Source organism: Seriola lalandi, unplaced genomic scaffold (assembly GCF_002814215.2).
Source record: "Seriola lalandi dorsalis isolate HSWRI2012SDOR001 ecotype SW California unplaced genomic scaffold, Sedor1 jcf7180002054672, whole genome shotgun sequence".
In the NCBI taxonomy this organism is placed as follows: domain Eukaryota; kingdom Metazoa; phylum Chordata; class Actinopteri; order Carangiformes; family Carangidae; genus Seriola; species Seriola lalandi.
Window position 1 is genome coordinate 1,236,247 of NW_019525225.1, and position 22,249 is coordinate 1,258,495.

General features: G+C 39.5%; 2 protein-coding genes across 9 annotated transcripts; both read left to right on the forward strand.

Annotated features, from left to right (window-relative positions):
- Window positions 1–2,418: 2,418 nt before the first annotated feature.
- On the forward strand, window positions 2,419–13,302 carry LOC111666259 (dixin-A-like). Of its 8 annotated transcripts, none has more exons than XM_023421551.2 (21): window positions 2,419–2,672; window positions 3,465–3,594; window positions 3,987–4,112; window positions 4,209–4,440; window positions 4,683–4,784; window positions 6,695–6,792; window positions 6,905–7,008; window positions 7,419–7,502; window positions 7,796–7,849; window positions 8,012–8,062; window positions 8,148–8,252; window positions 8,395–8,475; window positions 8,584–8,655; window positions 8,964–9,035; window positions 9,185–9,250; window positions 9,615–9,761; window positions 10,113–10,176; window positions 10,268–10,364; window positions 10,609–10,717; window positions 11,530–11,609; window positions 11,692–11,787. In XM_023421551.2, exons 1-21 carry the CDS (start codon window positions 2,610–2,612, stop codon window positions 11,699–11,701), a joined length of 1,947 nt encoding a protein of 648 aa, XP_023277319.1. In that variant the 5' UTR covers window positions 2,419–2,609; the 3' UTR covers window positions 11,702–11,787. The 8 variants fall into 8 exon arrangements, with proteins under 8 accessions (XP_023277319.1, XP_087034116.1, XP_087034118.1 ...); XM_087177992.1 differs by having other exon boundaries at window positions 2,421–2,672; window positions 8,395–8,448; window positions 9,612–9,761; window positions 11,752–13,302; XM_023421549.2 differs by having other exon boundaries at window positions 2,421–2,672; window positions 9,612–9,761.
- A 934-nt stretch (window positions 13,303–14,236) lies between these two features.
- dlat (dihydrolipoamide S-acetyltransferase (E2 component of pyruvate dehydrogenase complex)) lies at window positions 14,237–22,196 on the forward strand. The gene is made up of 14 exons (XM_023421419.2): window positions 14,237–14,649; window positions 15,881–15,982; window positions 16,068–16,192; window positions 16,953–17,115; window positions 17,834–17,960; window positions 18,199–18,380; window positions 18,483–18,624; window positions 18,753–18,820; window positions 19,343–19,447; window positions 19,772–19,879; window positions 19,993–20,111; window positions 20,570–20,732; window positions 20,889–21,025; window positions 21,117–22,196. Exons 1-14 carry the CDS (start codon window positions 14,395–14,397, stop codon window positions 21,244–21,246), a joined length of 1,926 nt encoding a protein of 641 aa, XP_023277187.1. The 5' UTR covers window positions 14,237–14,394; the 3' UTR covers window positions 21,247–22,196.
- The last annotated feature ends 53 nt before the right edge of the window (window positions 22,197–22,249 follow it).

Sequence of the window (22,249 nt, forward strand, 5' to 3'; positions counted from 1 at the left end):
ATAAATCTTATTTTCTCAAGTAGCGCAAGTGATTACTTGTTCTGCCTGTAAGATATCAGTGACATTATAGTGACAACTGTCATTGAAGACCAAGAAAACCAGCACATTTTCCAATTTGAGAAGCTAGAACTACTGTTTATTTGGCATTTAATCTTTGAAAATACTTAAATGATTAATCAATTACTTAATTGGCAATTGACAATTCTGTTAATTGACAATTCAATTTGACAAATTCTTTTAGCTACTCTCTAATGCCAGAAGAAGCAGCTTGTCAGCTATAATTATTTGCTGTGCATGCATGCAAACTCAACAACCAGTTCTTGTAACATTACTCTATCTTGCATTGTTTCTGCAGGTCAAATCCAGGATCTCTGCGCCATGGAAATGCCAGTTTCTGCACAGTCTTTATAATCTACTTCCAAGCAGCATTTGCAACTGTCCAGCCAGATTGAGAGAGACACTCAGGCACCAATTCCATCTCTGGGCAACCTCCTGTCCTGAAAGCCCCCCATGTTCAGCCATCTAAACCGAATAGAATGACAGCCATAAGGTGTTACAGTTAGAACTTGTGGGCAACCTGGTGAAATGGCAAATTATGTAATCAACTTGGTATTTAAAAACTGAAGTACTGTATTTGTTAACAGGCTATTACAATGGATATTTATAATATGAAATAGAACTTAAATGCAAATAATAACTGGACCTGGAAATAGTTTGATAAGCTGAACAAGAATGCAAATGTTATGTCATGGATATTTAAAGTTACTGTAAGTTGATATTATCTAGAATTGATATCGATGATGGTTATGTTGGTCCTGTATATATTCATGTGATTTTATCTTCATATTCTTTATTCTTTAATCTTACAGTATGTTTACCTGCAAGCTGGCAGCATACAGAAACAAATAGCACTGTAAGAGTTTGTAATAAACATTTCTTTAGATACCTTTTGAAATGCAGGGCAAACTGGCAGTTGAGCCCAGGCAACTTGTCAGGTTCAGAATGCTAGTGTCATTACCAAGTATGACTGATGGGTAAAATTTGGGTGGTATTACAGATGGATTGAATATTATACATTTTTGGCAAAATGCCTATTTAAAACCTTATTACCTCTTTCTAAATCTGAAGTTTGACAGTTTAGTTTTAAATGACACAATGTGACTGTTACTTTCACATTTTCCTAATAACTTCATTGCTTATGAAAATAGCATTATGGGGATGAAAAAGGACAAGGGCACTGGCCTAAGGGCCAGAGTCCAGCATCATCATCCCTAAAACAATCCAGGGCAGAGTGTGCAGAGCAAACCTAGGTACGGCTAACATTTTAACTGATTACCATCAGACATACAGCTGTAAAAACATAAATCCATATCATTTCAACATAAACATAATTTCTGTTATTACATCACACTAAATTCAAAAATGAGCACGACTGACTGAACAAAATCCCTCTAGAATGTGTGACTAAATGAGATGGGGTATTGAGGAGTGATCTAATTGAAGTCCAGGGACCTTCAAGTCAAATGTCCAATGTTTCTAAGCTTGTGGCCGACATATAGTCCAGGTATCCCTTACATTAAGCCAGTCCTTACTTTCCAGTGAATGAGTATTGTAGTTTTCACATAGAAACATGCTACTCCGATCAGCCATTGTATCATTGGGAAATTGATTCCCACTACCTTACTGCCCAGTATACACGCTGTGGGGCATTTTGGGATATTTTCATAAGAAATAGAAAAGAAATATACTTAATTAAGACTGAATCATCAATGTGTAAACAGCATTGTACTGTTGTAGCTGCTGTTTGAACTATATAGTTAGCTAGTTTAGTCCAGTAATTCCCAACCTAGGGGTAGTTGCCCTCCAAAGGGTCACCAAATCTCAGTGGTCCTGAGAAGATAAATGTGAGAGGACAAAATTAGAAACAAAGTTCTGATACGCAAACCTTTATTCAGGTTTTGGACTTCTCTAATTGGAATTTGTAACTACAGCTGTTATGTAGCTTACTGTAAAACTACATTTCCCAGTAAAATGCAGTAGACTAGAAGTATAAAGTGGCACAAAATAGAAATACTAGCAGAGTATAAGTACATCAAAATTGTGCTTGTGCAGTATTTTGATTACTTACTGCTGTCCATGCCACCACTGGTTTAATGGTAGAAAATAAAAGGCTGAGGTCACATACAGATATAGCCTGGAACCAAAGAAATTCTGAATTGTGGCTTTACTTATCATACATTGGGCTACATTTATGAAGCTAAAATGTGTAGCGTAAGCTTATTATCGCTAACATATTGTTTCAGGCAACCACAAGCTGATAGTATGTCCTCAGTTTCAACTGTGGAAGCATTCATCAATGGTACTCTTATTCTGAAAACTGTAACCGGAACTTCCGTTTGTCAGTGTGACTCGGTGATTTGACACCGGCTTTACAGCTAGAGTAACGGTAGCTGTCGCTTCCGATCCCTCAATTGTCTCAGTTTGTTGACGTTTGCTGGAGTACAGCGGTAGTAACGAGGGGGGTTATCTGCCCGTTGTTTCAGGCTAGTCGTGTGAGAGCCAATGAAGCTAGTCAGCTAGCTAGCTTAAATGGGTTTTCGAATTAAAAGATGATCGCCTCACTCTCTAGAGGAAGTTTGCTGGATGAGGTTCTTCACGGGAGCTTTAACGAGGTAACGTTTACCTAGCGTTACTGATGTTAATGTTTATTAAGTTAGGTTAGCTAACCATTACCAAGCGGAAGACTGTCAAATTTGCTAACAGTTAGACAAGCAAACTGCAATGGGTTAATTTTAGGTGAAAAAGACAATAGGTCCTGCAGTTTGTCTCTACAAGTTAATGTTGACGTTATCATTGACAAATTCCGCTTGCACGTTAATATGCAGTTTGGACCAAAGATGAATTATGGCTGTGTGGTTTGGTTACGCGAGCAACAACGTATAGTGTAATGGTTGTCTGCAAATAATATTGCCATATAGATTTAGTATGACTATAAGCTATAAACACACCAACCATCATCTTGAGGTTAGCGTTTGGTGAAATTTTATGTTTTGTGTAAAATGGGGTCCGTTCTTTGTCACGTATCCTGGACGACGGGCTGTCACGTGACTAGACAGGACCAGTAAAGTTGGGGTGGGTGAACCAGGGTGAACGGTGTGAAACTTACTAACCCATGTAACTCTGGACTGAACACGAAATTATATGACTGACCTTCTCAACAAAAGTAAAATTTAATTGGCAGTGGGACAATAGGGTGACCCTGCCCCCTTCTCCCCTGTGCCAGCATAATAAACAAAGGAACTCATTTGTTATGCCATGGTCTCAGCCTTATTTGGCCCTCACAAGAGTTGTTCTGTGTGTTTGTGTATGTGCTGGTCTATGGTTTGTTGGATTTGTGTGTGTGTGTGTGTGTGTGTGTGTGTGTGTGTGTGTGTGTGTGTGTGTGTCTGATTGATGGATTGCAGCAGCAGCTGGCAGCGTATGTTTCCTGGGTGAACTCTCAGCTGAGGAGGAAACCGGGCCTGAAGCCTATCACAGACCTCAGGCATGACCTGCAGGATGGGGTGGTTCTCACACAACTCATTGAGATAGTTGGTAAATTCACACTTGGGCATTTTCACACACAAATGCTCCACTTATTATAGTAATAGCAGATGAAGAATAATGAAAAATTTGTGCCAGGAAGTTGAATTAGTTTATTTACATTGTTACCTGTTTTTTATTTGATACCAATTTGTACTTGAACAACTGATCATTAGATGTTTATCTACTTACACTATTATTATGATTACTTAATAATGATTACATTTTCAGCGAGGACTACCAGATATATTTTCCTTCAAAATCAATTCTCCAATGAAAAGTGAAAATTTACCACATGAACTTCAGAATGTTTAAATGTAATATGGTCTAAGTTGTACTTGAACTGTACAGTGGTATTGCTCATGCCTTTTTCTCTCTGTCTCAAATTTCCATCATATTGGTAGCTGGGGAAGTCCTGGAGGGAGTATATATGACTCCTCAAAACAAAGAGGAAAGCAGGAAGAATGTGGAGCAAGTCTTGCAGTTCATTTCCTCCAGACACATACGCATGCCACACATATCCTCAAGAGGTAGATCACTGAAAGTTCAGTATTTTCTCACTTTCTTTCCTTTTATTTTGAGAGCAGGTGTTCTAACCTTTTCATATTTTCATTTTTTGTCTGAAGACATTGTCGATGGTAATCTGAGATCTGTAATGAGGATTATTCTGGCGCTGGCTGCCCACTTCAAACCCTCAGCCAATCACAGGGCTGCTACTGGAAGTGGGAGGAGCTTGTCAAGACCCTATGCCACCCACAACCCTCTCTCCACCATTGCCTTAGCACAAGGTGCTGCTGCTGCACTGGCGTCAGCACGATTTGATGCATCACAGCCTACTCGTGTCACACGTATCCACAGGTAGGCCACAACAATCACACATATGGACACAAACTCTTGCCTCACAAACCTTTGTTAGTATCCCCCTGCAATGCCTAAATGTTCTCAGCCACAGCAATAATCTGTTAGATACATGTGCAATCTTTGCTGGCCTCTGGTGGACAAACAGAGATCACCAAATTACCATCCTCTCAATTACTGAAATATGGTTTGTCTCAAAACTGTAGAAATAAATCACCTCTGCTTTGTGTGCTATCTTTCAGTGGCTGGGGGTTGGATGTGGAACAGAGTGTGTGTGTTCGTGCACTGGTTGAGCAGTATGAAAGAGGAGCTCCAGATGAGCAGGACAATCCTCAGCCTAGCTGGTAATCTGCTTTTACATGAGCTCAAGTTTCTCATAATAATTAAAAAGTCATGCCATTGAATTTAGTAGTTAAACCAGCATGCAGTTAAACAGCATGCATACATACATGATCTGTTTTCGTGTTCCTCTATGTGTCTTCTAAATATAATTTTAAAAGTCAGATTTGTTTCAGGTGAACACCATATCTTCAGAAGAAAAGTAGATAACAGGCCTAGTGGTGCTCTTAAATGCAACATGTAAAATTTGAACCTGTTTGCTTAAGGACAAGGATAGTGCTCATTTCTCAATTCACAAAAAAAAAAAACACAGCTGTAAAATCTGCCATATCATTTACAGGTTGGAACGACTTTCACATTTCATACACTCATATGGGCTGGATCATGCTGTGACCATGTCACTTTAAATAATGCTATGATGATAGTATAAAACTATAAAAATAAAACATAAAAGCTGTAAAAGCTTGTGGTCATTGCTGGCCTAAATTCATCAAAGAGGTTACTGCTGTTTAGCGGCCCAAGGGCAAGTGGTATAGTTATGTAATTAAACTTGTTATTTGTCCATTTTCCTACAGAAAACAGACTTTTGCTCAGTGTATTTTACATCAGGCTGTACAACTTGTTGTTTGTGAGAAAACAAAAAAAATACTGTACAGTTGATGAATTTCAGATTTTTGCGTGCAGTTAATTTTATTAGTTATCTTTCATCTTTAACACCTACTTCTCCACACTTTGGAAACAGTAGACTTCATTCTGTGGTTTATTTGTCTGTGTGTGTGTGTGTCTATGTGTCTCACTGCCTGACTGAGCATATGACCTCGGTATTAGTACTCCAAGCTTCACTCTGTCTATGTGTGTAAGCAGATGATGCAGATGATTAAAAAAAGAAATAATCAGTCTTTATTTTCTCTAATCACATGTCCTGTTTGAAGTCATCTTCTGTGCTGTTCTTTTTCATCACTGTGTGTGTGTGTGTATGTTTTTTTTAACTGACTGCAAATGTGTGTGTGTGTGTGTGTGTGTGTGTGTGTCTGTTTATAATGATGAAGAGAGAAGTGCATGTATTGATTATTGGTAGAATGATGATATGGTCTCGTTTGGAGAGAAAGACATTCAACAGAGCTATGGCGACCTGATACTGCCATCACATGTGTAGCTAAATTAAGTGAGGGATGCGAAACAGAGTTTGCTGAGACAGTTGCCATGGTAACATTTTGTTAGCTAGAGGGCGAGGGGCGGGGAGTATCAGGGTGAGGAACATCACAAACTGTCATGAGTTTGTCGAGATGCTGATGCCAGAGACCCACATGCAGGGTGAAACTTGGACTCCTTGGAAGTATTATGCACTGTAGCCCACTATGGGGGGGACGCAGATTAAATGGTAAGACCCGACGCTATGAGGCAGTTTAAGTGTGTGTGGAGTCCTGTGCAAGTATGCGTGAGTTTATGTTTCTTTTACCATTAACAATTCTACAATGCTACAACGCAATGTGGAAATAGAGGGTAAATTAAGTGTCTCATTCTCATGTGTTGCTTTTTTCGTCTGTGGCATTCCCTTTCCTTTCTGACGGTCCCTCTGTCCAAATATTTGTCAGAATCTCACCAAACAATACAATAATTAGTTGAAAGAGTTGTCAAAGAGACACTGTATGCTTCAATTTTCATTCATATGTTGTTTATGAAAGTCATTTTATTGTGGTCACAGACAGGTCTTAGACAGGTTTACCTAGTTTATTACTTACACATTTCCAAAAGCATCCTGTATTACCACCAATACATTGCAACAAATCAAGAAATCACCCAGCCATGTCAAAGTAGTATGTAGTAGCATACACTATGTCTTTTTGCTGATGCATGCACACACCCACATGCTTTGTGGAATAAATTGATTAATCAGTGTTTTGTCCTCCTCGAGCCTCAGCTCTGTCAGTCCACTGTCATCTCCAAGGGCTCCAGCCAGCAGCAGCCACTCAGACAGACAGCAGGAAGACTGCCAACAACAGCAGAGCAGTGGTAAGTTCTGTCCCGCCACAAACCGGCATGTCATTTCATCAGCACAACTCAAAACTTCTCGCGGGACATGTGTAACACAGCGTTCTGTGTGTGTACATCTCTGTGTGTGCAGCTGAGTCATCTCATGCTGTAGTGGAGACGGCGTGGGAGGATCCTCTCAGTGAAACTTTGGAAAAGGAGGTGCAGGAGACACGTAAAATGGTGTCTGCCTTACAGGTACATTCATATTTTAATTTGATTTTGGTAACCCTCATTGCATAGATATAAAGTGTTGTCCTATTTTTTCTTTTCAACCACATTAATCTTTCTAACCTTTAATTTGAAGCTAAAGTACTGAGTGTGTTGTCTGTCTCATATAGTTAGTTAGGCAGTTAGTTATAGTAAGCTTGATGGGGCCAGAACACACTTGGCAATGTTTTTGGGTGTGAAAACAGTCTAAGATCATGTCTGTTTTGCTCCTATGTTGACTGCTCCTGGTTGGTTGCAGCATCTGTACAGAAGGGGGGATTATACATCATGCACACAACCACGCCTACCAGCAACTGCTTTAATTGGTCAGAGCTTTTTCTGAAAACAGCGACTTCATTCCAAAGTACATACTGGTGTCACATGTTTGTGTTTTTAAGGCCCTGCTGCTGCATGGCTCACTGCCTGAGGATGAGCAGGATGTGTCTTTGACTTTGGACCAGTGCAATGCTGAACAGCAGCTGGTACTGTTAATCTCATCCTTTGATTTTATTTTTTTTTTATCCTTTGATTTCATTTTCTGTCCTCTGTCTGCTCTCTCTCTCTCTCTCTCTTTCCTGTGTCACTGTCTTCTTTGCTCTGTTACATGAGCTCTTTGTGTTTAGTGCAGATCACATTTCTTTTTCTTAACTGTGTGTGTGTGTGTGTATGTGTGTATGTGTGTGTGTTTGTCAGAGGGTGACACGGGTATCAGTTTCCCTTCTTTCTCAGTCCATTGTGGTTCTAACACACATCCCTTTTTTTGCGCTCTTTCCAGGTAGTCATTCGCAGTCGTTTGGATCAGAGTATGGAGGAGGCTCAGGAGCTCAAGGTAAATGAGTGTATCATTTGTTTTCTTTTCAGACTTTCAATATGTTTTTTTTCTTCTTTTGTTAGGAATAAAAGACTCTGCTGTCTTATTACTGATAAACTTCTGGAATGCATACTGTGATTAATGTTTAATTCAGAGTGTGCTGTTTACTGTTTGCCATAGAGGGAACTATTGCGCTGTAAGCAGGAGTTGAGAAACCTCCAGGGAGCCAAGGTAAGACAGAGATCACAATTCTAATTGTACGGTAGAAAAGCTGCTGGCTTATCAATTGACGTTCTATTGGTTTGTAAATATGCAGGACGCCCAACAGCAGAGGCTATGCACTCAGGAGGCTTCAATACTGCAGATGAAGCAAGAGCTTCTCAGAGCCAGCATGACGAAGGATGAACTCAACAACCAAAATGTACAGAATATAGTAACGCTTTAACTAAACTACAGTCTCACAATCGTCTATTTTTTAGTAAAATGAATATCAAATCTTTAAAATACTGTGTTATAAATTATGTGTACTGCAAATTCTCCTCTTCTATGAAAATGTATTGCAGGCAGAGGTACAGTGGAAGCTGGAGGAATGTAACAGACTGTGGGGCGAATGCAAGGTGAGGAACTCCAACCCGTCTCTTTTAGTAGGTTGCTGTAACTTAGTGTAATTGTCTAGCTTTATGTCACACAGCATCTGTTTATTGCCTTTATACTAAATAATGAACCCTACCTTTTCACTTTGGTTGGTGCAGAAAGAGACAGGACAGAAGGACAGACTACTGCAGCAACTGAAACACAAGCTGGAGGAAAGCCAAACACAGCAAGTACGTTAGCAACTTTTAGGATTTTAGTTACAGTGAGCTCAAATTGCTCCGTCTACCTCAATGCAAGGTGGGAAAATCTCAGACCAAAAGTTAATCAGTAACTCAAAATGAAAATCGCAAATGAACATTAAAACTTACTTTGATGCAGGAGAACGTAAGTTTAAATTTACTTATTTCCTCTTTCGCTCATTCAATAAACTACACACATTTATAATCTAAGGCAAAGACTAGGTGTATTTTAAGTTTTTGTATCAAGCAGGTTTATATCAGTGTGTGTTTTGATGTCTGACTCTGTGTCTCTTTGACAGAGTGAATTGCAAAGAGAGTTGGAGCATAAAAACAGCCTGCTGCAGGAGCTAATGAGTAGTGATTCGCAACAGGTAGTACTGCTTCTTTTCTTTTTAAATCTTAATAAAGACTTGAGTTTTAGGTTTCATATTCCATCTGCACCACACAGTCATGAATTACATTACATTAAGATATTCGATACACAGCACCTAACGCTTTTTTTTGTTGTTGCTTTTTTAAGATTCCCACCAGCACAGAAAACAATGGGTATTCTTACTCTGGAAATCCAGCTCCCTCTATGTCAGGCGTAAGTGTTGTTTCTATGATTAGGGTTGTTCAGTCAATAGGCCTATTTATATTTTTCCACATGCTCAGGTGCTAACAAAGCATCACACAGCTATACCCTTGCATTTATCATCTTTCAGCATTTAGGTTGTAAACTTTAATTTGACCAATGGAGACACTACAACTTCCATTCTTACTGTTATGAGCTGTAAATTACCTGGAGGACAATTTTTTTTTCGAAAATATATTATCTTATAAGTCAAACATGGCACAGAGCATGCTTAACATACACAAAACATATTTGTGTAAGACTTTAAACAAGAACAAATCGATAAGATTAGATTTTTGTGTTTGACTGGGTTCTTTTGTTTGTGCTCTGTTAGCAGGCAGAGGAGGTTCAGCTGCTCAGAGATGCACTTAGGAGTCTGAGAAACAACTTCAGAGACCACGATCCACAGCACCATACACTGGACACCCTGGAGCAGGGAATAGTATCACTCATCGACAGACTGCATTCTCTGCATACACACAGGGTACGAATTCTTAGCTGGAAGCATAAACACACACAAGTCTTACGAACCACTTTTGTCTTTCAGAAACTGTTGGCGCTGGAGCCAAAGCCCAGTGGTGTCATATGAACTGATGGTTGAGGCTGTTGTATGAAATCAGTCTTTGGGCCATGACAAAGACTGAATTGATAGCTACTGACTTGTTAAATAATTAGCTGATAGCAACTTTGAAATTAGATTTGATTTAATTGATTAATGAGAAATGAAAGAGTATACTACGAAACTGATTTTGTACTATAAAATCTTCTTAGATATGGTTAGATATGGACATTTAAAAATCATGAGGGGCTCTCAACATTTGTCCAAATACTACAGGGAAGGGGGAAATCTCCAAGACGCAAAGGTCAACACACAGACAATGACTCCTGGCCTTGTACAAGTAAGTTGTTCCAACATCTACCCCCCAACTCCTCATGCATGCATACACAGAATATTTATGTTTTTACAAACTTTGTTTCTGTTCATTACAGAGGTTTGTCAGTCCCACAGTGGTTCTTCTGCCTCTACTAAAATCCTTTATTTCACTGGAAAATCCCCAACACCTTCCATGATCAATATACCGAAGAGGTGTGTGTGTGTGTGTGTGTGTGTGTGTGTGTGTGTGTGTGTGTGTGTGTGTGTGTGTGTTTGAAATATTTTCTTTCTGAAATATTTAAAAATTTAGCATTTTCTTCTTTTTTTGCTTACTTCACCTAAACACTGATGATGCTAACACATACATTTAGGCTAGTAAGGTAATGGTAGAAAATAAAATGGTAAAAAATTATGAAATGTTACAAAATGAGTGAGTCTCTTTGTAATTATTGTTCAGGCTCGGTGAGGTAACTCTCAAGGACGTTAAGGCAGCTGTGGATCGAGAGGGAAACTACAGGTACCACTTCAAGGCCCTGGACCCCGAGTTTGGCACTGTGAAAGAAGAGGTAAAAGAGGGCAGGGAAAAGGCAATAAATAAATCATAGGACAGTAAGGATGCACACTAGTCTGGATGAAAATTCTATGGTTTTTTGGGACAAAAGTTATTGTACTTAATAAAATAAGTAATCCCAAGCTTTAGACACTAACCTGTCAGGATATCTGCAGGTCTTGAAAAGTCAATAAAAGCATCAAGTTTAGTTTCTTCAAAAAACGATCTCTGAAGGTAATAAAAAGTCTTAAATTTAATTCAAGGTCTTGATTATTTTTCTTGCCTGCTGTAGACAGTAAACTTTTTATATTGTATTAGTTATAACCTTTTTGTCTATGTTGTTGTGGGCTGTTGGGCAATCTTATAGCTGTATTAATTACAATTGAGACTGATGTGACAGTGCATTGCGCACACAGGAGGCTTTTTAATAATTTTTTGTGCTGTAATTTTTTTCCACTTCTCTGAGTTCAGTTGACATTAATTGATTAATTAGATTACAAGGAATTGTTGTTATATATAGTTGAGAAGTACTGACAAAATAGAGATATAAATGTGAATAAATTGATGTACTTGATAAATAATTTAAGATTTATTGTCCCTACTGTTTCCCCACTCGTCCTCATGATTGCATTGAATGAGGTTTTTATTTTTTCATTAGTAATTAATTTGGAGAACCCTGCAGAAACTCTTTTGTGGTTCACTTAAAGATGGGGGACAAAATCTACAGCCATTGCTGTGTGCAAAAGTACATTCCAACATACATATGTTATGTAAATATCGTTCTAAGAGCAGAGTAGTCATACATGAAAACCTTCTGTCTGTGTGCAGGTGTTCCTGGATGGAGCAATCGTTCCAGGCTGGGAAGGAAAAATAGTGGCCTGGGTAGAAGAGGACCGTGGTGATGAAAGGTAACAACATGGTCATCCTGCATCACTCTCTTTATTTCCCTTACTCTCATTGGTAAATAACTCATTATCGTTTCTCTCTTAGGCCGTTGTAGGTTCAAGCTGAGGGGGTGAAACACTTACTGTTTTTGCCCTGGGTGACTCTGATCCCAGAGGCACATCAAGACAACTGTTCAGAAAAGAGGCACAACTGGACCATTTTTGAGATTCGACTTATTAGAAAAGTATTGTAAGACTTGTCAGCAAGAGATTTAGTTTCATCAGCTGGTATTTAACTATGCTGAGCCCAACTCACTGGAGAAAGTGTAAATCTGTAAATGATATCTAGAACATTGTAAAACTCTGTGCCTTACAAAGGAAAGCTATTTCATCATGTGCTTATTATTACCATGCTGTAACTGTAGTATCAAAACTGGACTCATAAGTAGAAAAATTCTTAAGAATTAACTATTTCTAAAACCACAGTAGTGTTGTTGTTTCACCTCTGGTTGAAACCAGATGTCTGTATGATGATTTGGAAAAATTACGTTATTTTAAGTTTTGAGTATCACTTTTTATTCCTTGTGTAGCAGTGTTGTCATAAACACCATCAGATTACATGTTAGAAATATTTATTGTACATTGTTCTTTACCCCAGTTTCAATTCTGTTTTCATTGTGAATGTGAAGTGAATATACAGTATTATTTACCTTAGCAGGAAATGGGGAAAAAAGTTGCCACTTTTGTAATACAGATATTATAAAGAAAGAAAAAGAAGGACAAAATGTGTAAACACAAGGTTTGTCTAAATTCTGACCTGCTGAAAAATACACTGACCACATAGCAGCTAGTATTGCTAGTGTTATGTTTTGTATTAACATTAAATAACAGTAAAAAGTCTGGTCATGGTCATGTGAAAATATCTAAAAAAAAAAAGTTCCATTGCAAAAGGAGAAATAATGCCTGAATGTATTTCATACTAATCAATTTCACTAAATAGGACCCAAATCCAGATGTGGGTTTAAGTATCAGTCTGTAGCACACCAGCATATATGTAAACAGAACAGGCTCATACTGAACTGCTGTCAGTGAAAATAATTTATGCTGGAACATTGATGTTCATGTAGAAATGCAGATGAACAGCACTGTTATTTTGTTTTCTTTATGAAATTGTTTTGTACATTTGTGTAAAATATTTTCACCATATCCTTAAATATTTGACTTTTATGACTTTGATTTGTTTCAAGAGATTCTTGTGAGATGAGAATCCCTCTGCTCCTGTTACAAAGATGCTATGGATGTGAATTTGGCATCAGAAGTTTAAAGGAGACTTTAGTCCATGAACAATGGACCATCCCACTATTTATGGTGTGTGTGTGTGTGTGTGTGTGTGTCTGTGAGTGTGTGCGTGTGTCTGTGAGTGTGCGTGCATGTTCTTGTGTGTGCTTCTATCTTCCCATCTGTGATCAGTGTATTTGCCTTCACTAACAAGTCAACTGAAATATGCATCAGTCTACTTTTTAACTAAAACCCATTTGAATGCCAAGACTGCCTGTACTATAAAAAGTACAATTTGCTGATGAGATGGTTATTTAGCATTTGTTTGTTTGTTTACTGATATTTTTACAAAAATATGTATGCTGTCTGTTAACGAAGCCCTTTGTTGAATGTTAGAAAGACATATTTTGAAATAAAACCTTAGTTTTGTTTTCAAAAATGTCATTGTTCCTGTTTTTATAGTGGTTGGAAAATTGGGGAAAATCAGCTTGTTAGGTTGGTGGTTCTACATTTTCATCTGCACTTTGGAATATTTCATCATAGATGAAAACTCCTGACCCTCTGCTGCATGTTAGTAATGTGGGCTATTCCTCGTTTTGGGATGGATGGGGTGTTGGCCTCTTAAACCTCACTGACCTGCCCGAGGGTCAGTCATTACAAACTCATGCTGCTCAGCCAAACAAACTCAGCTTAAAGCTACAAAACTTTATTTGAAATTCCAGCTTACTTCAGAGTTTCCAAAGATACCAAATCTGCAACTACTAAAATAGTTGAATAATTGTTTATTGTTTTTGTAAGCAAAAGTGCAGAATTTGCTGTTTCAAGGCTCACAAATGGGAGGAGTTATATTTTTTCTTGGTCCTACATTAGTTTAAATGTAATATTTTGGGGTTTTATGCTGCTGCACTACTTGAAATTGGAGACACTCCTCCTCTGAGAGATTTATACATTTCATAACATTTGTGACTGTTTTAATTAGTGTGGCCATGTGCATGTGTGTATAATGGCTGTTTTTGCAGTGAAAGAACTGTCTTGTGGTGATCATATGTATATGTAATTTATTCTCAAGCAAAAACAACCTTGATGTCATAAGATTTAGCCCACAAGCAATCATCACTGTTGTACTGCCATCGTGTGGTCGCTCATATAATTCCAGTAAAATATAACTTTACAGCTCTTGAATAGACTTTCTACCCTGACAGATCAGACTTTGGTTACATGTCTGTTATCGTTTCATTTGATTAGATTTGTTTTGTTTTTTGTCTTCGTTTTATTCAGAGTGGTGGTGTTTATTTAGTGATTACATTTTGAATGACCACTGTTTACGACACATCGGTGTAAGGGGCGGCAGGACAGAGAGGAGTGCCGTAAAGCGCTGTGTTTTGGACTGGAGGAGGTCATTAGAAAGTGAGGAGGAACACCGGGACGGTTCTCGGGGCACAGAGACACTCGGTGCCAGCTTATCTCTGATGCCGGTGTAAGATAAAAAACATTATTCAACAGCTCTGTATAGTGTTTCAATCGCTGCAAAATGCTTCGTCTGATACTGCGGCTCAGGCCGTCCTCCGGGCTCCCCTGTCCCCGTGTCCTCCCAGCCGGGCCTGCTGCTCTCAGCTCCCGCTCCGTGCCCGGGACCGGCTGTCTCAGGAAGCTTCACCGTGGAGCGGGGAACCGGGCCGCGTGCTTGGGCTCCGGCTTCAGCCACAGAGCGACTCTGCTGCGGTGTACCCAGCTGGCAGGCGGCTGTCAGACCAAGCGTTTCTACAGCCTCCCGCCGCACCAGAAGGTACAGTTACTTGACCAGGTTCCGGTTGTTGCTATAGCACCAACGTTCACGGTTACAGCTAGCATGACCTCCCTGGCTAGCATGATATAGCGCTGCGATGTACCGAGCAATGTGTGTCTCTGCTTAAAAGGTTTAATCCAGGCTGAAATAAAGGCCGTGGCAGAGGTTTTAAACGGTAAAGTGAATTCCTACCAACACTGTCAGTTAGCTGGAAGAAATAGCACAGGAACATTAATTTGATGTCATGCGGCGTGTTTCCGTTGTCATTTTAGCTACATTTACAGTTCAATCAGATTGAATTAAACGTGAAATAAAGGCGATCACTTATGGGCTAGAAAGCGTCCCCACATCCCATTAAACACATTATGGGTGGTGTCATGGGAGTCTCAGGACTGTAAATCAGGCCCAATAAGAATCCACACTCATATTTCATATTTTTCTGCCGCAGTTGTTATCTCCATGAGTGACATGGGAGACTTTGTTTATACTACTCTAAATCTAAGCAGGTTTAGACTGTGTCCTTGTGGTGGTGTAAGAGGTAGTCAGATTTTTAATTGAATAAAAGTAGCAGTACCCCGGTGAAAGCATACTATGTGACTAAGTGAAAGACATGTTTCCAAAATTTTACTTTTAAATTAGCAGTACTACAAATAAAAGTGTTGAATGTGCAGATTTGCCCATTTTTGAAAAGTGTGTATCTTATTAGTGGATTGATAATGTGACATACTAAAGATTTTACTGTCACAGTTGTCATCTCCTCTCCTCCTGTATACACAGCGGTTGAGTTTCTTTTCAGGTCTGTGTGCTAAGATTTTCCTCTACTCTCTGGTCTAATGGAGATCTGTTTGAGATCCCTTCTCTTAGCCTATGTCTGTTTCTCCACTGTTAGCACTTGTGTAATTTTCTATCAGATGTTACATGACACTGAAAGGTACCCTAAAACAGCACAAATGTGGTGTAATGCAGCTGTATGTAGGTCATTTTATTGAGCAAGGGAATGAGGTGATGGTTATGTAGCAACTGCAGTGGCATCATCTGAAATTTGGCAGTGTTTGCAATGCCCTGTCTTGAAGCCCCAGTGAAGATGATGTGAAGTGACAATGGTGATCTTTTGGCATTCTTGAACTGAATGGCCTTTTCTTTGAAATTTGGTTAGCTACCAGGTTAAATATGACACTTTCTCCTGACTCTTTCATTCTTGAGCTATTGGAATTTGTCTTTTGTTGAACAGGTGGAGCTTCCTGCACTGTCACCCACCATGCAGACGGGCACAATTGCTCGTTGGGAGAAGAAGGAGGGAGAAAAAATCGGCGAGGGTGACCTTATAGCTGAGGTTGGGAGCAGTGTATGTCTGTGTTTCCATGTTATTTAAGGAAACCATCACTAGACACTTTAAAAAAATGTTTCTGTCTTTGTAGGTGGAGACTGACAAGGCCACAGTAGGTTTTGAGATGCTGGAGGAATGCTATCTGGCAAAGATCCTGGTTCCTGAGGGGACCAGAGATGTCGGCGTTGGGTCAGTGATCTGCATCACGGTTGACAAGTAAGTGTCTGTTGGTTGGCAATGTAAAAAACATAGATGTCTGATTAGAGTCTCAGATGCTGGAAATTTACACTTTGTTGTTTTTATAGTGATGAAAATTGAAATTAAGCTAGACAGTAGATCACACCTGAGCTGATCGATTAAAACCATTTCATTAATTAGTTGATTGACAAAAAATATTTAGCAGCTATTTTAATAATCAATTAAATTTGTATTTGTTTGACAAGCAAAAGTGCTAAATGTTCTGGTTCCAGTTTTTATATGTGAGGATTTGATTTATTGTCTTCATCATCTATGATAATATAATAAATACCTTTGGGTTTTGGACTGTTCTTCCATTAAAACAAATAATTTGCATAAATCAGTTTGGTCTCTGAGAGATTATAACACACATCTTCCGCTATGTTTCAACATTATTTAAACAGAACAATAAATCAGATAATCAAGAAAATATCCTGCAAATTAATTGTTAATGAAAATAATCATTAGTTGCAGCCTTAGATCACAGACTCAAGTTATTTTCATTAATTTCCGTGAACATTGCTTCTGTTATTATTGCACTATATGCATTTTCCACATACTCAATCTCAAATTAAGTGTTGCTGTTGTTTGGAGTATTGGCAGCTTTTGACACTTCTTCTCTCACTTTTTCACCACCTGTTTTTGTTTCAAGTAGTTTTCAACATGTCCGTTAGACTGGATATGGTTATGCTTTGTGTAAATTTGTGTCTAATATCTCTGTGTATGTTTTCCCCTGCAGCCCTGACCTCATCTCAGCCTTTAAGGACGTAACACTGGACTCACTTAAAGCAGCTGGTGCTGCCCCTTCAACAGCCGCCTCTGCTCCTCCTCCTCCACCTCCTCCTGCTGCTGCTGCTGCTCCTCCTGCAGCCCCTGGCAGCTCTTATCCCACACACATGAAGGTAGGTGTGTTCTTACATAAACAAAGTAGAGTCAGGTGTGGGGTAGTCGGAGAGCAGCCGAGTCGAGTGATATATGTAGCCGCAGGCGTAGTTTTATCAGGGCTGTTCAGTCTGACAGACTGTCTGTTAGGTCCGTATGTGATGGTATCATTGTGTGTCTGCTGCATGTTAGCGCAAAGCAGCAGAATAGAGTGATTTGGGGACATTTTCAGTTTTCTCTCTGTATAATAATAATTTTTTAGTATCATCCAGGTTGTAAGTCTAACTTTTAAATATTAGTATGAAGCTATTAGGTCTGTCGAGTAATTCAGAAAGTAGGCTGGACTTGCACAACTATATCTCCTGTCAGTATAAGTAAGTCAAATCAAATCAAGTAATCAAATAAAATCAAATAAAACAGCTTCTCCCTATTTTTAACTCTGTGCTTTCTCTTACTGAAGTTATGATGTCAGGGTTTGTCTTCGTATTGCCTCAAAGCATGATTTTCAACCAGACTTTGTTAGATGCTGCTCCAGCAAAAGTTCCTGAACCAGTAATATAGCAGCAACATGACTTACGCCCTTTTGAGTTGCTCTCGAAACCTCAATTGACCTGGAGCCTTAACAGAGTTTTTCACTAGTTTCCTGTAGCAAGTGATCAGACGGGAAGCTACACAGATTGCATCCCTCTGCCTTGATTGCTTAAGTACGTAATTGTGTATTTGATGTGTGTGTTACAGATCACACTTCCCGCCCTCTCTCCCACCATGACGATGGGAACAGTGCAGCGCTGGGAGAAGAAGGTCGGAGAGAAGTTGAGTGAAGGAGATCTGCTGGCTGAAATCGAGACTGACAAGGCGACCATCGGTAAACCCAAACACCTCAGCCCTGAAATTTTTGTTCTGTGTACTGCAGAATATTACAATTTTATTTAAGATCTGGTTAATTCTTGTTTTTATTTTATCATACCATTTGTGATTTTGGTAATCACACATGGTATGATAAAACTAATCTGTAAAAAGACTGTACAACCGTTATCTATCCTGATGCTTTAGCATTACAATAAAAGCTCAACATGACCCTTTCATGTGTTGTTGGTGTGTAGGCTTTGAGGTGCAGGAGGAGGGATATTTGGCTAAAATTATGGTGGCGGAAGGAACTCGGGACGTCCCCCTGGGAACACCACTCTGCATCATTGTAGAGAAAGAAAGTGACATATCTGCCTTCAAGGATTATGTGGAAACTGGAGTGGCAGAGGTTTCCACACCTCCTCCGGCTCCAGCACCGGTGAGGCACATGTAGAACTTACACTTTCAAATACAATATTCTGTTTTAATATCACTCTTATAATTGCTAACTGATTTGTGAGCATTTTATGTTATTTTGTAGGTTGCAGCTCCAGCTCATGCAGCACCCATTCCTACTCCTGCAGCTGCTGCACCAGCAGCACCCAGGAAGGGGCGTGTGTTCGCCAGCCCACTTGCCAGGAAACTCGCTTCTGAGAAAGGAATTGAACTGGCGCAGGTCAGCGGTAAGTGATGCAGGTGGTCAAAATGTATTTTGGTAGAACATTTCTTATTTCAAGTGAAATACTAAATACAAAAAAAAAAAAAGCAATGATAAAATATATTTTTATACATGGAGCTGTTTTCTGTTCAGGCTCTGGTCCTGATGGACGTGTCACCAGGAAAGATATTGAGAGCTTTGTTCCACCAAAGCCTGCACCTGTAAGTGAAGCTTCCACTTTTTTCTGTATACATGACTCCAGATTAGTAATGCACATATATGTAAGAACTTTGTTTCCATACTTGATGATTTCCATTAATATGCTATAGTGGTGAAGCAATTAATATGGTTTAATTAATTAATCATTGTTTATTATATAAAGCAAAAATGCTAAGTATTCTCTGTTTCTAGCTACTAAAATGCAAGTGTTTTTTCTTCTATTTGGACAAATGTATCGATTTGAAGACCTCAAGCTCTGGGAAATTGTGATTTTTCTGCTACTACTACTACTACTTCCAAAAATATTGAAAAGTTATACCAGTATCTGGTTATAATGTTGTCGTTGATCAGTGTCTATCCATGGCCTGAGAGTTAATTCTGTATTTTGTAGTTCCAATTATTTTCCATGGCTGTAAATGAAAAAATTTTTTTTACTGGTTTTAATGTTGCGGCTGATCGCTGTAAGTGTCTCAAGGTTTTCTTGTGATGCGTTTTGATGCAAATGAAATCATTTCCATTGGCAGACTGTAGCTGCTGCTCCCACTCCAACTGCAGCTCCAGCTGCTCCTGCACCTGCTGCAGCTCCTGCTGGGACCTTCACAGACATCCCTATCAGCAACATCCGAAAGGTTAGAGCAAACACACACCTGACTGTTGGTGGTCCATGGTGTCCAGTTATAGCTTCCTGTTCTGCTCAAACTTCATTTACAGCAGTCAGGCATAATTCATGTAACGCTCCCTCTGCGGTTTGGTGCTGGTGTATTAAAAGCTGTAAGGCAAACGTCCCGAGGAGTTTTCACAGTGTAGCTCTGTTATCTCTGACCTGTGCTTCCACATTTTGCCCCAAAGACAGGCACTCCATTTATCAACACAGACTTGACTAACACACCTCATTCCTCCCTACAATAAATTATGGATCAAAGCTGAAGTGCATATATTTGTCTCTCCTGCAGGTCATTGCTCAGAGGTTGATGCAGTCCAAGCAAACCATCCCCCACTATTATCTGTCTGTAGATGTCAACATGGACCAAGTGATTGAGCTTCGGAAAGAGCTCAATGCTGTGAGTCTTTGTTTGTGAATATACATGTAACAGAATGAAAGACAGAAAACTTCTTTCCCTTAACTAAGATAATTATTTCCTGTCTCTTAAACAACCTCATCTCCTCTGTGCAGGAAGTGAAAGCCCAGAATATCAAACTTAGTGTGAATGACTTCATCATCAAAGCCAGCGCTCTGGCCTGCCTCAAGGTCCCCGAGTGCAACTCCTCCTGGTTGGACACGGTCATCCGCCAGTGAGTAAACACATAAACAGACATATCCAAACACACATGCTGTTTGGTTCCAGTATACAGTGAACAGCCAATTTGTTCTCTTGTAGATCCACCGTGTGTAGTCCTCTTATCTGGTCATCCTTTCTCTGTTATTTGCTTCTTCGCATTTTGTCTTACATCAAACCTCTTTGCATCTTAAATCTAGATTTTAAATTCTGTCACTAAAGATAACATCTTGAGTCATTTAAAGAAAAAAAGACTAACAAAGGAAGAGCTACAAAAGTATTAAGTAGTATTATTATGTTAGAATAAAACTGGGACCTTTATGTTAGATACGGGTCCCTAAAAGTGTAGCTGTATGATTATACCAGTAGAGGCCACTCAAAGAACATTTTTTAACTCTTCTCTGTTTAGAAGCAAAGTCACATTGAACAAATTTCTGCTCTGTCATCCATATTGACTGATTTTCATTTTTCCAGGAATCATGTGGTGGACGTGAGTGTAGCAGTGAGCACAGCCAACGGTTTGATCACACCCATAGTGTTTAACGCCCACACCAAAGGACTGGCTTCCATCAGCTCTGATGTGTCTGCTCTCGCTGCCAAAGCGAGAGACGGCAAACTGCAGCCACATGAGTTCCAGGTACAACATATGATACCTGATTCTGTGGGTTTATGCAGTTTTTCAGTTTCAGGGGTTTTAAATGTGTGATGGTTAGTTCTATGTGGATTTCATCTACTATTAGTGAACCAGCAAATTTAAATATTCCTTTTCGATGTGTGTTTTTTTTTCCACCAGGGAGGTACATTCACAATCTCTAATTTGGGAATGTTTGGCATCAAGAACTTCTCAGCGATTATCAACCCTCCTCAGGCCTGTATCCTCGCAGTTGGAGGCTCAGAGAAACGGCTGATGCCCGCTGATAATGAGAAAGGGTCAGTGTTGTGATTACAATACTTATACCAAGTAGGACATTCTGCACTTCAAAGCTCAAATCTTAACACAATGTGTGTTTGGGTTTCACAGGTTCGATGTAGCCAGCATGATGTCGGTGACACTGAGCTGCGACCACCGGGTGGTGGATGGGGCAGTCGGCGCGCAGTGGCTCGCAGAGTTCCGCAAGTTCCTGGAGAAACCCGTCACCATGCTGTTGTGATCGGTCTGTACTGCCATTAAAACAGCAGCAACAGGCCGACGCCTCTCGCTGAAGTTATCCGCTTGGTCTAAACCAGTGTGGATCCTCCTGTGATTGGCTGGCCTACCACCAGGTCACTCCCAGTTACCCTGCAGGGGAAGAGGCAGAACTCACTCCGCTTACCTGTCTGTCTCGCTGTCTCTCCTGTCTGTCTTTCTCTCCTCTTGCTGTCTCACTCATATTCTATTTATTGACGCCCCATCTCATGAGAGATCAGAATTAGGTATAATTTATCCTAGAATAGAGGATGGCCATATGTCACTAAAACATTGATAATGTTTTATAAAGGGAAGTGTTACAAGTCCAACCAGCGAGCACATTTCCCTTAAACTTATGTGTGTGTGTGTTTCTACACACTTATCTGTGATTTTGTGTGAATGTGATAAAGACGATGGGAAGTGCAGTTAACTGTGGGTTCCAGTCTTTTGAGTAAACGATTGTGGTTTTTGTCTACAAGTTAAAAGAGGATGGAGTTACATGTAAGTCGGTTTGAAACGCACAGAGTCCAGATCTACACACACAAACCTGTCCCCATTCAGTGGTCACACTCACACACAATTGAAATATTTAGTATGTTTTTTGTGAGTTGATGCTACAGTGTGTATATTGCTCACTGTGAACACAGTGCTGTGTGTATATATATATATATATATGGTGATGAGTTCATTGGTTGAACTAACTAAGCTCTGATGAAGCCTCACCATATAATTAGTATCTGTACAGACCTGAATGATAACTAACGCTCTTAAAGGTAATACTGAATGGTTTTGCCAATTCCCTCTCTTCAGTGGGGATGTTTTATCTTTAGAATAAATCCTTTTCCTTCGAAATATTCTGTATTTCACAGCTGAAACGCACAAAGCTGGTGCTGGATATTTGTAATTTGAATAAATTGGGAGATGTTAACCTTGTGCCACAGGCTCTTTGGTTTGGGTTTTTATAATGAGACTTCTTGTAAGAGCCC

Coding starts and splice junctions, on each gene's coding strand:
- LOC111666259 (XM_087177992.1), top strand. CDS start 2,610: ATGATCGCCTCACTCTCTAGAGGAAGTTTGCTGGATGAGGTTCTTCAC. Junction 7,009..7,418: donor AAATGGTGTCTGCCTTACAG/GTACATTCATAT, acceptor TGTGTTTTTAAG/GCCCTGCTGCTGCATGGCTC. Junction 8,449..8,583: donor GACTGTGGGGCGAATGCAAG/GTGAGGAACTCC, acceptor TGGTTGGTGCAG/AAAGAGACAGGACAGAAGGA.
- dlat (XM_023421419.2), top strand. CDS start 14,395: ATGCTTCGTCTGATACTGCGGCTCAGGCCGTCCTCCGGGCTCCCCTGT. Junction 15,983..16,067: donor AGGGTGACCTTATAGCTGAG/GTTGGGAGCAGT, acceptor CTGTCTTTGTAG/GTGGAGACTGACAAGGCCAC. Junction 18,381..18,482: donor CTCCTCCGGCTCCAGCACCG/GTGAGGCACATG, acceptor GTTATTTTGTAG/GTTGCAGCTCCAGCTCATGC.